Below are 13,286 nucleotides of genomic sequence, written 5' to 3'. Positions count from 1 at the left end.
TCTGCGTCATTTGTAACAAAATATACAAGTCACAGCTGGGTCTGGGTGGCCACGTAGGAATACTGCACTCCCTGAACTTATTCCTTGGACTGGAAGACTTCAACCAAGACTTCAACCAAGACTTAAACCAAGACTTAAACCAAGACTCTTTAAAAAGAGTAAATTATTTACAAGAACATTCAATTCATCATTCTTTTTCTTTATTTTGTTATTTTATAATGTCTTATTCAATCTATTTATGTATTATTTATACTATTATATTCAATCTATCATTTTATTATTTTTTCACAGTTTATATTATTTTGTACTGTTAATTCAATCTATCTTTGTATTGTTTTGTACTGTTAATTCAATCTATTTTTTTTTTATTATTTTGTATTGTTTTATTCAATCTATCTTTGTATTATTTTGTTCTGTTTTATTCAATCTGTCTTAGTGTTATTTTGTACTTGTATATCCAATGTGTATTATTGTTATTTCAATTCAATATGTTTTGTTATTAGTACACGCTCATCGATATAAAACAACACAGATATGAAGTAAGGCTTGGTAGGAACATATGTAAAAATAAAACAGGCCAACAATATTTGAAAGTCTTTGGATGTTGACTTTATTTAGATAGTAAATATATTTTTGTTTCTTTTAGAAAAGAAGATCATTATTTACAAGCTGTGGTTAGCCAATTTAACACCGACACATCACTTTTTCGAATAAATCACTTACACACTAGCGAATGATAAAGAGCGTTCAACATTGACACATCCACTTTGACCTCTGCATAAACCAGAACCATTGTGGATCATCGTCTGGTGGGTGTGAGAGCATGTGATCGTACAAATGTGTGTGTGCGTGATCGTGCTTAGCAGACAAAGGCTAATATTTGGTTAAGTCAGCTGCTGTCACAATCACGCGAAACCTCGGACACCATAACGTCATACAGCAGCGTTCTAAGTCAAACAATCGCACGTCAAGCCAGTCTTCTGCGCTTCTATGCCCCAACCAATCAACAATTGATTTGACAATGACGTCATCAAATTTGTTTCTTTTCGCTCCTGCACTTTTTCTTTCTGTTTGTCAACGTCACATCAAACAAATATATCTAAACATGGGTCAAAGTTCACATCGTGTTTATGCTAATGATTTTTTCTAGTCAAAGTCTGATGTTATTAATTGAACTGTTGGCAAGCTAATTAGATTATAGACATTTATCAAAACATTAAATATATATATCCATATGATGTGTATCAAATAATGAAACATCTAAAGGCTAGACGACCACACGTACAAGCTAGACGAAGGTTAAGGACATCCCAGGACTTTGGTTACCGTCGTCTCTTTTTCTTGGCCTTGGCCTTGGCTGCATTGAAGAGTTCAACGGCCTTCATTCCATGCTCATCTGCTGAAGCCCAAAGCGCTCTGGGCATCAAGGTTTTAAGGGCTCTTTTGATAATCAAGGGCTGGTAGAGAGCAAATAACAAAAGCAATTTAGTTTGTCTCTAATGACATGACATAGATAAAGAGATAAGAGAAGGGAAAAGAGAAGAGAGAGGGGTGGGCAGAGAAGAAATAAAGCAGAGAGATGAGTGAGAAGAGATAAGATAAGAAATAAGGGAGAGATTAAAGAAAGAAAAACAAGGAGATAGAAAAAAAAAGAGGAGATAGAGATTAGATGGGAAAGAGAGAGTGAAGAAAAAAAGCAGAGGAAAAAGGACGTTTTGTTTTCTATGACAACTTTGCCTTCGATTCATAATAAATAGGAAACTTGAGGTGGTAGTAAGCTGTGGATATGTTGAAGACAATGATCAAGTCTGGTATGACGTCTACGAATTGACTACTAATACAGAGTAAAGCTTAATAAATTGTTGTAGCAAGTTTGTTCAAAACTTCCTCTTTCTTAATATTCCTCTATGGGCAGCAGGTATTTTGTTAAGCGAACCGTCACAACACAAGACGCGTCAAGTCACTTACGAATAATAATGAAGATTAGATCTTAACTAAAAGCAAAATCAAAAATAAAATCAGCAGTAATCAGGGACTTGCTACTTGCTGACGACTGTGCCCTAAATGCTTGCTCTGAAAATGATCTGCAGAGCATCGTCAGTGACTTCTCAAGAGCATGCTCAGACTTTGGCCTTACCATTAACACACACAAAAAAGACCGAAGTCTAATATTTGCCTGCTCCAAGGAAAGCCTACACGGGTCCAAGCATTTACACAGTAAACTACTTAGTTTGGTATTAAAATTCTTCACTTCCTTACACATCGTAACAATGTTAGCAAAAGAATTTGCGTATAGATAAAGTTAAATATAACAAAAATAATTATCTAATGTCACTAGAAGTCAACTTTCGGTGCCTTTTTTTTATATAGGTCTAGACTGTAGAACTAAAACAGTCAAGTCTATCTTATCTTCTTATCTTATATAATACAGACGTTAATTCAAAAAAGAAGATTATTACGTCCTACGCGTCATGCATTCAGACATGCATATTAACCAATAAATTAAATTCTGCCAAGTCACTGCCTAGCTCAGGCGACCCATTCCATGCTCTAATAGCACTAGGGAAGAAGGAGCAAGTCTATGCCTTATACCTAGTAAGTTTCCTAAACCAGCTTCTGTGCAGCTTTTGTCAATAGAGAAATGTGTACCGTACAGGAGTGCTTTGGGAGCAGGAAAAGATTGCTGATTTTTTGCAGAACATTTGCCTGGCAAGTCTAAGATCAACAGTTTTTAATGCAGGTGTTACAACGCAATCATGACATAGCTCGGGGGTAGACAAGCGGTAAACTTTGTCAACATAAGTTTCTAAGCGGCCCGTCAAGCTTAGACATTATCATTATTTTGCAAATTTTCAAAACATTTTATTTCATAATAATTATACTAGTAATGAGACAGTTAGGCTAATAATTAAAAAAGAAATAGCTTTATAAATGTTATATTCTCTACGGCAACCAAACGTACTGCTGTTAAATGTGGAAGTAGTGCTTGGTGTGTTATCCATTGGCAAGCGCTTCATATGTTTTGGAATAAGAAATAGAATAAGAAGTTTGCTTTAGTTTTATTTTTAAGATTTTATTTCAAACCTCCCCCCCCCCTCTTTTTGTTTTCGGCAATGCTGGGACAAGAGATTAGAACATTCAAATCTCCCCTTTAAAAAAAAAAAGATACGAAATTCATTTCGGTGGGGAAGGTGATTCCCCAAACCCACCCACCCTTTTCCCCGATTATGCCCATGGGATCTAACTTAAATGAAACGTTTCAAGAGAAAAATGACTATTTAAACAAAATAAAAGTTGGCTTGAAGATTATTATTTAACGAGGTAAACTCCTGGCACGACACGGCTGCTTAGTTTGGAACTGGCATAGCTTTAAAATATGTGAAGAACTAGCTATATCTGTCGATATGCATGTCTACGGTAAATCTGCTTACAGAGATTTTCTTGGAGCAGTTAGCGATCAAGGTTTGTCATGGGATACTATGTCAAGCCTTACTGTAGATGATGGCTAGAAATATGTGCTGCTAACTAACCTAACGTGTCGGTCATATCAGAAAGAAGTGTCGCAATCTAAGTCCAGCCAGAGGCTCGAGTATTCAAGCAGCTGATGTCAAGGAATTAGATGAAGCTTAGTAATGCAGCCAGTTACATGCATGAGAAGACATGTAAACGTCATTACAACCACTTCCTAGACTGGAGTTTAGATAATAGTAATGGTCCTAACCACGGTTCAGTTAGGTAGCTTACTTCAAGAAATACTTGGTGCTCTGGGAAGAGATACAGATTCTTGTGTAGGAAAACAGAAAAGCAGTAAAGATGTTGTAAGTCTATAACTGTCTTTGCCTTTTTTTCTGTGAATTACTCAAGTCTAACTGCAGGGCAAAGATAAATTAATCTCAGATGCCAATGTCTTACTCATGGCTTATGAACTGAACTTTTAAACTCATCAATCCCCATGTCTTAACTGATAGTTGCTTACTTTCCTGAAGCCTCATATTGCGATAAAAGTTTTGCCTTATTATCTCGTTTAGATGACTTTCTTGATTATAAAGCTGATATCTACATTTCTTAAAAAGAGTCCTTTTACACCCACAAGGGCCTCAAGTTGTTAAAACTAACAATTCAGGGGTGTGTCCGAGTGGTATGTGAGGTGCAACAGACTAACTTATGTGAGTGGGGGAAATCTAATTGGAATTGGTGAATCTGGTTTCGCATAACATCTTTCGAATAAAATAAACTCGCAGATATTATATTAATATTTAGATAAATCTCTTTGTAAAACATTTATATTTGCTTTACTTTATGCAGATTTTGCAGATACATGTTTAACTTTTTCTGTACAGTTTTTATTTAGGTATATACCATATTTAACATTAAAAAAATCAAAAGCCTCATTGTCCTGTCTTAGTAAAAGAACCATAGAAGGACTATAGCGACTAAGAGGGATGTCAGTTTCCAATTTTGTTGGAAAATGTATATGGCCCACCAAACCAAAAAAAGTTGCCAAACCGTGACTTGGCAAGCAATGAGAGTTTCCTTCTTTTCCCTATAAAGGGCATTCAATAAGTGACCACCACTACATAGACGTTGGGAAACATGTCTCACACAATCATCAAAAGCAGGTAGAAGTTGAACTCCTCGAAGTGTTGGAGGTAGGCAAAGCTGTCTTTCCGTTTCTCATGTTTCCTAAGGAAGGTTTTACTCACCTTCAGAACTTTTCTTTTGCCCATCTTGGTCTTGGCTGCTTTCCCAATGGCGTCGAGTGTGTCCTTCATAAAAATGTCCATGAGTGCCATTGTTTGCTTAGTCATTCCCATGTTTGGACGCACTTTCTTTAAGACCTGCATAAAAGCAAGAATTCTGTACAGTGACTGTTTCACAGCACAAAATCTACGTTTTAAATGTGTCTATGCCGGTCTTAAATTAAATTTGAATAACGAAATAATCACTAGAAACATACATCTTTTTAGGAACCATAAGAAAAACAGGGACATTTCTTATACCATATGCTAGGAAAAAATCTTACTAACGTGTATTCTTCCCTAGTTCTATTAGAACATAAAATGGGCTGCCTGAATCAGCCAATACAAAAAAAAAAAAATGATTTCACAGAGTATAAGTGTCCAATTACTATGGACGACTACATTAATAGAGAGACAGACGTAGCTAATGTATGTCTTCTCTTTTGATTATTTTCTGTAATTTACACATTAAATCTGTTCTTTGCACATTTTATTAACCCTAGATTTGGCATATCAGACATTTGTGGATATATAACAGACCGACATTTTCGGCAGACATTATGTAATTTTTATTATTGTATTCATTGTAGATATCCATTATATCATTGTAGATATCCATTATATCATTGTAGATATCCATTATATCATTGTAGATATCCATTATATTGTGAGTAGTTGTTTGATAGCATCCGCGTTGTAAAATATTTAAAAAATGTTTTCTAAAAAGGATGTGTTTAATACGCGCTAGACTAGAATCCAGAAAAGCGACTAGACTAGATCTATATATTAATGAATAAGTGCATTTGTGTCTAGATCTACGGAAAAGCCATTCATTATATTTGAACTCGAAAATATTATTTTATCATTATTGGAAATTAAAAAAAGGTTATTTTTTCTTTGTGATTGTCCTAACAGGTGAACTATTGCCACTCTTGGAAATCTAGGACTATGGAAGCTGCAGGAACATACTTTTGTTAGGGTCAGTTAGAGAAAGATCCAAGCAGATATAAGCTGCCCCTTGCGAAAAGGTCTGTAAATAATGACAATTTTGTTTGGACTTTTTTCCATCCCGCGAGTGCAATTGACTCAATCCTTTGGCTTTGGCACCTTAACGTGGGTTCTTTTTTACTTCCCTATTGGTCTTGCGACCCTTTACACCCGAGAGCCATGTGGCTGAGAAGCGTTGCCTTGGTCTACTATACATTCTAAATCTAGAGTATCTACCTGTACTGAGATAGATCTTGACCTTTTATATGTATATTTACATCATAAAACTAGATCCATCAAAATATAATCTGGCTTAACCAGGTATCAAACGATCATTTTTTACTTTGATATTTACAGGCCTAACAAGATCTAGGTTTATAATCATAATGTATTCTAAAAATTACAGCAACACAAATATAGAGTGTAGATCTAGATCTTATCTTATATAATACAGATATAGATTAATAAATTCTTCACTAAAATAGCATTTACAATATCTATATATCTATAGATCTATAGGTATAGATCTAGATCTATTGCAGTAGATCTAGATCTAGATCTAGTATTAGTATTAGCATTGGTTACTAATTTAAATCCTTTTTACTACTATCTAGATCTATAGATCTACATCTATATGACATCTGTTTAGTACATTAGTAGCTAATCTCACCTTTTTAATATAAGTGTTGAACTTGACGCCTTGCATATTGTCGGGAGCAGTAGTTGGAAATAGGTTTGGAGTCTCCGATCTAGACCTAGATCTAGTACTAGATCTGGATCGCCTCCGTCTGGTCGTTCTTTTGGTGCCTGCATTCTTGCCACTTGATCTCGCCTTTCTACAGTAGTTACTTGCTCTAGCATTGCCCTTTGCCTCCCTGGGACGCCCTTGCCTACGACCGCGGGTCGTCTTGGCTTTAGTCGCCTTTCTTCTCGGCATTGATGGAGAATGTAATGCTGGTGACCTGACAATAACAGAGATCTTGCTTCTTGTACATATGCCGGTGTTGGTACGGTAACAAGTATGACGTGATACGCCGATTCTATGACGTAATTTTCTTTATTTTTAAAATGTACGGAAAAGCGAAACATTTAAAAAGTTATCTAAAAAATTAAACAAAATAAAAAAATAGGCATTGTCTTCGATTTCGGCAGTAATCGTTGAAATGGAAAACAAAAAATAAAAATCTTAAGAATCAAAAGGTTTTTATTTTAACAACACTGTAATCAACTGTAATATTTGATTTGTAATATCGTAAATTTCATTGTTTAAATTTCATATTTTCAAGATGTGAAAAAGTATGAGAATAAGAAAGAAATGTAATACAAATCAACATTCTTTAGAATAAAAAAATTATTGGCTTATTAATTTAATAATAATAATAATAATAAGGCTTGTCTTTGATTCCGAAGATCAGTGAGGAATGCAGTATATCCCTTGGCTGCGCAGCCCCAGCAGTGACCTACATATTTTGCCACTCCCATTGTCCGCAGGTGAACGATTTAGATTTTCTTTTCGCCGTCTGCGTCTGTCCTCGGCAGGGCCAGTCTTAGGCCACTGCAACCTATGCGGTCGCAGTGGGCCCCTCGCTTTCATAGGCCCCGCGCTAATTCTAGGTGTAATTATTTAATTGCAAAATATATACGAAAATTTCATGAAAATCTCCTGAATGTATTAAAATCTCATGAAAACTCATAAAAATCTCCTGAAAAATAGACAAAATTGGCGGAAAACGCCAATCCTACGCGCGAAAAAAGAAAAAAGGCATTGTCAACTTTCATGTTAAAATGTAATAATCGGGCTAATTTTCACCTTAATTGGAAGTTCCAATACTTTATTTACTTTTATAGTCAATGGCATATAAATATGCCATAGGTTGCAAGGTTCGTAAAGTAAAGTAAATTTGATCGCAATTTTGTACTTAGTAAAGAATGTATAACTGGATTTTTTTTCTAATACAAAATCTTAATTTTCACTTACTATTCTTACTCCCACCCAGACTAGGCCCCGCGCAATCAGTTTCGCATAGGGCCCCGCAATTGTTATGACAGGCTCTGGTCCTCGGCAGCAGACTTTGGTCTCAAATGTGTATCCCGCGGCCTTTGTGAGTGACCTCCAGCTGTCTCGTTCCGATGCCGCATGCCACCAGGTTCTCTTTTCTATATCAGCTAAGGCAAGTTGGCGCCTAAGCTGGTCTTTGAAGCGTTTCCGTGGGGCGTCTCTGTTACGTCAACCACCTTTTAGCTCACCAAAAAAGACTGCTTTTGGCATACGTTCGTCTCCAATACGGGATACGTGCCCTGCCCAGCGTAGATGTCGGACCTTAAGAAGTCCCTCTATACTGTCCATACAGGCGTTCGCAAGGACATAGCTGTTTGTAGTGAGGTCTTGCCACAGTAGGTCCATATCTATTTAGAATGCATACACATTCTTCACGTGGGGGAGGGGGAAGACGAGGTGATGTCTAAAAATAAATAATATATCTCTACCCTGTCTCAATCTTTTATGGAAGATTACATTAATTGACTATTAAATATTAATTAATAAATATTTATACATTTGAGCTCCTAAGGGCTCCTTAGGTCAGAGAAGGAGAGGCAAAGAGAACATTAAGGAATGGACAGTCCAGTCCATTGAAGATACCTTAATACTGGTAAATGATAAAGAGTCTTCCTTAGAAGAGTGTTTTTGAACTATCTTGGTCCAGACGCTGTTCAGGAAACATCATGATGAACTGTCCAACTAAGAGTATTAGACGAAGTCAATTAATTTAATAATGTAATTCATGAAACATTTATACAAAAACTTATTAATCTATATCTGTCTGGTAACAGTCTTGTATAGAAAAGGGAGATAAATATTGAAGTACTGATAGATATGACAGTAATTGTGCGGTTCTTTCCCTAGTATAACTTTTAGAAAAAAAGTATTATTAAAATGTTTAGTGTAGACAGTTGTATTAGTAGTTTGGCATTAAAACCTCCATGCCCCCCTTCCCCCTCCCATTTTATTTAGTTCGAAAATAGAATTTTTTTCGGTAGTGATAAATTATTTTATTGATGTCCCATTTGCCTGGCCTCTGGGTCAGCTAGCCCCGACCTTAGATTCTGACCTGATTTGTCTTTTATTTCTAAAAAAAAAAGCAACTTCTTTCACTTTATAATCTAGGTCAAGCTCTAATTGTGAGTCGGGAGATTGTCAGATTGCATGGCTATTTCACATTTGTTGTCTAGCACATTAGCAGTCAGCGGTCCATGTGACACTGTCTTCTTCTCGTCTGCTCTCCGGATTTTCCCAAATATCGTCACGTGACATGTGTTGTGACACTGGGGAATGGGCGATCAAATGTGTAGCTTTCTTATGTGTTTGCAAACACACACGCCTGTAGGTCATTTATTGCTTGAGAATTAAAAGTACATTTACACACTATTTGACATATTCTTTGGTTTATACGTTTTCCACGTTATTTAGATTTGAAGATCATGACATCCTAACACCCCCACCTCGCACAATGGCTATGGCGGGCGATGACGGTAAGCAGGGTTGGAACCCGGGATCATAGAGACGACAGTTCAGAGCTCATACCACACGACAAGGTAGTCATGTTTTTTGTAAGTAAATTCCAACAGCCATATGTTATACGATTTTTTTTCATAAAACGTTTTGTAAAAGGAATCAGTTTCAATCATTCTCAACTGCCAGTTGGCAGGGGCTGGTGGGGATTTAGGATTGGACATGTACCGGTACAGAGTGACCATTCGTGCAACCAGTTTTGTATGTAATTGCTGTGTGTATTTGTATGTAATTGTTGTGTGTATTTGTATGTAATTGTTGTGTGTATTTGTATGTAATTGTTGTGTGTATTTGTATGTAATTGTTGTGTGTATTTGTATGTAATTGTTGTGTGTATTTGTATGTAATTGTTGTGTGTATTTGTATGGTATATTTATATGTATGATGGAAAATTTGTAGGACGTAATGGGGTCTGCAGTAGTCATGTCAAACACTGAACTTAACCTTAATCTTCGGAATCGAAGACATTGCCATTAGCATTATCTGTTTCTGTAGATAACTTATGTTTTTGTTTTTTATTTGTGGATGTAGTTTGTGTATGTAATTGAATGTTGACGGTGAAAAGAAAATCTAAATCGTCAACCGAAGGACATTGGTTATGCCTATGCTAGATGTGGGAAAATATGTAGGTCGCAGCTGGGGCTGCGTAGCCACGAGAGATACTGTATTCATCATTGATTTTCGGACTCGAAGACAAGCCTTTTTATTATTTTGTAAATACTTATATGTAATTTAAAAACAATTTTTGTATGTAAATTTTTTTGTAATTTCTGCTGTTTATTCTGGTGTGTGCGTTAGTGTGGTTGTGTGTGTGTACATTGTTGTTTAAATGTTATGTGTCATCTGGTGTGTGCGTTAGTGTGGTTGTGTGTGTGTACATTGTTGTTTAAATGTTATGTGTCATCTGTTGTGTGCGTAATCGTTTTGTGTGTGTAATTGTACATTGTGCAATGAAGTTGTATAAATGTCTTCTAAATTTGTATTTAATGTTAAATTAACTATTTGTTAGTTCTCTGTCATTTTTACTGACCTAAACAATGTGTCAATATCTTTCTTCTTCTTCTTCTTCTTTCTCTCTCTCTCTCTCTCTTTCGCTCTCTCTTAATCTCTCTCTCTCTCTCTCTTAATCTCTCTCTCTCTCTCTTAATCTCTCTCTCTCTTAATCTCCCTCTCTCTCTCACTTAATCTGCCTCTCTCTCTCACTCTCTCTGTCTTTTTTTTTTCTTTTGTGAAACTCTCAGCACCCAAGATGGCGCCAAATGATGCGTAGTTTCCCGACTACTTTTGTTGTATTTCCGGTTTTGTTCTCACAGACCAATACTCAACAATTCTTAATCCATTGACTTCCATTACAGCAGCACATTAGTTGTTGTTTTTTTCTAAAGCAACAGAAAACATTATCTCATTATGGAAACATGGCTTGTTACAGCTTCTTACAATCTCTGGAACACTCAATATTGAAATGAAGCCGGACCTTCTCATGTTATATTCATGAAATCATCACGGGTATTCTATTTTTTTTTTTTTGCTATTGTCTGCTCTGATTTCATTTTCATATTAAGACTTGGACTAGCATTACTCACTGGTTACGTTCTTTGATTTGTTCCTAGGCTATATTTTGTTTTCTTTGTTTTTTTTTATTGGACGGAATACCCCCTCCCATTTTAGCACTGGCAACAATGAAACGGACACAATTTAACTATTTCCCTAACAAACTTTCTAGCCCGTGAATTGTAGTATCTGTTACATTGAATCGGGACGGCCCGATAACTTTTTGCTTTTCTCTCTCTCTCTCTCCATCTCTCTACTCTCTCTCTTTCTATCACACCTTTTCTCTACGCTCTCCCTCTCTCTCTCCATCTCTCTACTCTCTCTCTCTCTTTAGAAACACATTTTTTGTTGTGCGTTTTGAACCTGGGCATCCTAATGTAACCTGACAGACTTTTCACTTGCATTGGAACGACTCGCTTATCGACTCCGTCAGCACCTTGTACAAACGATGCTAAACATTAGGCCAGCGACTATTGTAGTGAATAATTGAATAATTATTTTTTATTACATAGATATTTAGAACTAGATCTAAACGTCCTGGTTTAGAAGTCTCACTTCTAGATTTAGAATCTAGATACAAGTTATATTAGATTTACGTCAAAAGCTTAGATAATCTATCAAACATTAAATTTAAGCAACTTTGAATTTAATTAACAACTCAGTCAGTGGTACATTATGACTTACTACGCTGTTTTTTTTTTAAACAAATTTAAAGCCAAATTTAAATTTATTTCTTTTTTTACTTTGAAAAATTAAAACGGTCCAACAAGAGTTATCTCCGTGTAGCCAACGAGCTAGTCATTCTTTTCTTATCTTCTTATCTTATATAATACAGACGTTACTTCAAAAAAGAAGATGATTACGTCCTACGCGTCATGCATTTAGTCATGCATATTAACCAATGACTTAAATTCTGCCAAGTCACTGGTTTTCCTGGCTAGCTCAGACAACCCATTCCATGCTCTAATAGCACTAGGGAAGGAGTATTTGTACAAATTTGTCCTAGCATATGGGACGAGGAATGTGCCTTTATCTTTGTGTCTTTCAGAGTATTTTATTAAATTTTGTTTTTGTATTTGAAGATTATGGTTCAGTGTTTTATGTATGATTGCTACTTTACTTTTGAGCCTTCTGTCCTGAAGGCTTTCTAAATTTAGTGATTTTACTAAAGGTGTTACTCTAGTCAAATGTGAATATTCGTTTGTTATGAATCGCACTGCTCTATTTTGTGTCTGTTCTAGTTTCTTAATGTTTTCTTGAGTTGAGGGGTCCCAGACGGAGGATGCATATTCTATTATTGGCCTAACCAAAGTTAAATAACATTTTAGTTTTATGTTCTTATTTGATTTATAGAAATTTCTTTTAATAAATCCTAATGCTTTGTTTGATTTTTTTGTAGTTTCATCAATATGTGGATTCCATGACAGTTTTTCATTTATTATAACACCTAGGTATTTTGCGTTTTTAGTCTGTGTTACTGGTTTGCCATGAATAAGATAAGTGGAATTAATTTGTTTTAGTTTTTTTGTTACTCTTAACAACTGACATTTTTCTGGGTATACCTCAACTGTTAAATTTCTAGAAAAATCATTTCAGCCGTTTTTGAGATGAGAGATCAGGTTCTGCCCAACGTCAATAGAGGTTTTGTAAAAAGAAGGTTAATCTCTTGCTAAAAACATACGCATGAAAATAAAATTAGAAAAAGAAAAATGGATCAGTAACAAAAGAATACCAATATTGAAAATATGAAATAAAATAATAATGTGATTTTTTAAAATTCATTCTTTCTTTCTGAAGTTGATGTTGGTCTATAATCTCTCATTCTATTTCTTTCCTGTAATGTTTCAACATTGCAAGGAGTCTTTACAGTAAGAAACACAATGATCTTCTTTGTAGTTTAGAAACAAGAGGCTTGTTTGAGACTCAGCAACTCTCTGGCGATATCAACTTTATCAACCTTCAACATCATCTTCAACCCATCATTTGTTGATGGACAGGGAGATATTTGGAATGATGTCTTTCAAAGTCATTTTCTCAATCAAATATTCAGTGAGCCTGAAAGCGCCATTCTGTTTGAAAGAATCACTTGCAATGTTCTTCTAAAGACTTTATACATTATTAAACAGCCTTTGTGTATGTGTGTAACTGTGTGTGTTTGTGTATGTTTAGCTATTCTCTATTAATTGTGTTGTATCTCTCTTCAGATCGGGAAAAAAGTTTATTTTTCCTATTGACTTTTCAGAGTACTCCAACATTTAGTCTATAATGCTTGATCAGAACACATTTTAGTTAGGTATTTTTATTGATGTCTTTTCAGATTGATGTTATTTGTGCACATCAATAAAATAGTTTTAGAAAAAGTACAAAATTTCTCATGATATATAACGATTCCTATAATATGTTTACGAAATTAAGTTGACATTCTTATATGTCTCAGC

General features: G+C 35.3%; 1 protein-coding gene across 1 annotated transcript; it reads right to left on the bottom strand.

The window, feature by feature from the left end:
- Nucleotides 1–586: 586 nt before the first annotated feature.
- LOC106060806 (histone H2B.2, sperm-like) lies at nucleotides 587–6,758 on the bottom strand. The gene is made up of 3 exons (XM_013218807.2): nucleotides 6,397–6,758; nucleotides 4,704–4,838; nucleotides 587–1,457 (listed from the first exon to the last, which is right to left on the bottom strand). The coding sequence occupies exons 1-3, from the start codon at nucleotides 6,661–6,663 to the stop codon at nucleotides 1,323–1,325; spliced, it is 537 nt and encodes a 178-aa protein (XP_013074261.2). The 5' UTR covers nucleotides 6,664–6,758; the 3' UTR covers nucleotides 587–1,322.
- Nucleotides 6,759–13,286: the final 6,528 nt, after the last annotated feature.

This window comes from Biomphalaria glabrata, chromosome 13, assembly GCF_947242115.1.
Source record: "Biomphalaria glabrata chromosome 13, xgBioGlab47.1, whole genome shotgun sequence".
NCBI lineage: Eukaryota > Metazoa > Mollusca > Gastropoda > Planorbidae > Biomphalaria > Biomphalaria glabrata.
Note: the sequence above shows the minus strand (reverse complement) of the source record. Positions and strands in the feature narration are given on the sequence as shown.

Bases quoted from the DNA above. Each gene is read 5' to 3' on its own strand.
- LOC106060806 (XM_013218807.2), bottom strand. From the start codon at position 6,663: ATGCCGAGAAGAAAGGCGACTAAAGCCAAGACGACCCGCGGTCGTAGG. The intron at 4,839-6,396 runs GTGAGATTAGCT...GCTTTTATGCAG, and splicing joins TCAACACTTATATTAAAAAG to GTCTTAAAGAAAGTGCGTCC. The intron at 1,458-4,703 runs GTGAGTAAAACC...GCTCTCTACCAG, and splicing joins GCAAAAGAAAAGTTCTGAAG to CCCTTGATTATCAAAAGAGC.